Here is a 2,039-nt window from a genome sequence, read left to right as displayed (position 1 = left end):
AACCTCACCCCATGAGCTTTGGTTTGTGGTGTTTTTTTCCCCTTTTTATGTGATTTTTGGGGTAGAAGAAAGGCGTCAAACGAAAAGCCGACACCACCACCCCCACCACCACCGCCATCATCGCCACCAGCGGAGAGTCTTCTCCTTCCGCCACCTTGCTGGAGACCAAAGCGGCGAAGATCCCGGCCCGGCGGGAGAGCGGTCGGCCCATCAAACCTCCCAGGAAGGATTTACCCGATTCCCAGCAGCACCAGACGTCGAAAAAGGGGAAGTTGTCGGAACAGCTGAAATATTGTAACGGGATCCTGAAGGAGCTGCTGTCGAAAAAACACGCGGCCTACGCCTGGCCCTTCTACAAACCCGTCGACGCCTCGGCTCTGGGGCTCCACGATTATCACGAGATCATCAAACACCCCATGGATCTCAGCACCATCAAGGTTTGGAGCTGGAGGAGTTCATTTTGGGGAGGAATTTGATGGTTTTTATATTCTTTATCCTTTTCCAGGAGTTTGTTCTCATTGTTTTATCTTGTAGAGAAAGATGGAAAATCGGGATTATCACGACGCCCAGGAGTTCGCCGCCGACGTCCGGTTAATGTTCTCCAACTGCTACAAGTACAACCCGCCCGACCACGACGTGGTGGCCATGGCCCGCAAGCTGCAGGTGGGTGACGCGGTGACAAACGTCCCCCGTGTTGTCCCCTTGTGTGCGTGTGTCTGTGTGTGAGTGTGCATGTGTGTGAGTGTGTCTGTGTGTGAGTGTGTCTGTCTGTGTCTCACACTCGTCACCTTCCCCTCTCCCAGGACGTCTTTGAGTTCAGCTACGCCAAGATGCCGGATGAGCCCCAGGACTCCAGCCCCCCTTCGGTGTCGGCCCCGCTCCCCGGCGCTCTCTCCAAATCCTCCTCCGAAGAATCTTCCAGCGACGAGGATGAAGACGATGAAGACGATGAAGACGACGACGAAGACGAGAGCAGCAGCGAAAGCTCCTCGGAGAGCGAAGAGAGTTCGGATTCGGAGGAGGAACGAGCCAATCGTTTGGCTGAACTTCAGGAGCAGGTGAGAATTCCGGGGAGAAGGATCCGTCCCTTCATCATCTTCATCCTTTTGGATCCGCTCCTCTTCCTCACCCCGCTGTCTCCCCCCCTTTACAGCTGCGGGCCGTACACGAGCAGTTGGCTGCCCTCTCGCAGGGCCCCGTTTCCAAACCTAAAAAGAAACGTGAAAAAAAGAAAAAGAAAAAATCAGAAAAACATAAAATTCGTGGAGGAGGAGGAGGAGGAGACGAAGAAACGCGAGCGCGGCAGAACCAGCTGCGGAAAGCCAAGAAAACGGGTGGCGGCAGCGGCGGCTCCAAGTGAGTCACCTCGATTCCTGTCAGCGGGGATTTTTGGGGTGAGAAAATTGAATTTTTTGGTTAAAAATTAATATTACGACTTTTTATTGACCAGGAATTCCAAGAAAGCCCCGAAAGCCTCGTTACCGCCTCCGCCGGCGCCGCTCTACGACTCGGAGGAGGAAGAGGAGAGCAAACCCATGACGTACGACGAGAAACGGCAGCTCAGTTTGGATATCAACAAATTACCGGGGGAAAAATTGGGTCGAGTGGTTCACATCATCCAGTCCCGGGAACCTTCCCTGCGAGATTCCAACCCCGAGGAGATCGAAATCGACTTCGAGACCTTGAAACCCTCGACTTTACGGGAGCTGGAACGTTACGTCCTCTCCTGCCTGCGCAAGAAACCGCGGAAACCCTACAGCGAAAGTAACCAGAGGGGATTCTAACCTCAAATTGATGCTTTTTGAGCAAAATTTAAAGTTTTTTAAAGTTGTTTTGCTGAATTTTGAATTCTTGTCGTTAATTTTTGTAGCTCTGAAGAAGCCGGTGGGGAAAACGAAAGAAGAATTAGCGCTGGAAAAGAAACGGGAGCTGGAGAAACGGCTGCAGGACGTCAGCGGCCAACTCAACTCCACCAAGAAACCCCCAAAGAAGGGTGAGGGGCAGCAGGAGGCGGGGGGGGGATGGGGGTTTTCTCTCTT

At 53.0% G+C, this 2,039-nt stretch overlaps 1 protein-coding gene across 1 annotated transcript; it reads left to right on the top strand.

Moving 5' to 3' along the window:
- Nucleotides 1–65: 65 nt before the first annotated feature.
- Nucleotides 66–1,993, top strand: LOC104517956 (bromodomain-containing protein 2; the record flags this gene model as incomplete). The annotated part of the gene is made up of 6 exons (XM_010162574.1): nt 66–437; nt 535–663; nt 804–1,058; nt 1,154–1,356; nt 1,451–1,764; nt 1,871–1,993. Coding segments are annotated over 6 exons (1,396 nt in total), but the record flags the coding sequence as incomplete, so codon positions are not given.
- Nucleotides 1,994–2,039: the final 46 nt, after the last annotated feature.

The sequence above is a fragment of the Antrostomus carolinensis genome, unplaced genomic scaffold, assembly GCF_000700745.2.
Source record: "Antrostomus carolinensis isolate BGI_N321 unplaced genomic scaffold, ASM70074v2 Scaffold51640, whole genome shotgun sequence".
Lineage (NCBI taxonomy): Eukaryota > Metazoa > Chordata > Aves > Caprimulgiformes > Caprimulgidae > Antrostomus > Antrostomus carolinensis.
Note: the sequence above shows the minus strand (reverse complement) of the source record. Positions and strands in the feature narration are given on the sequence as shown.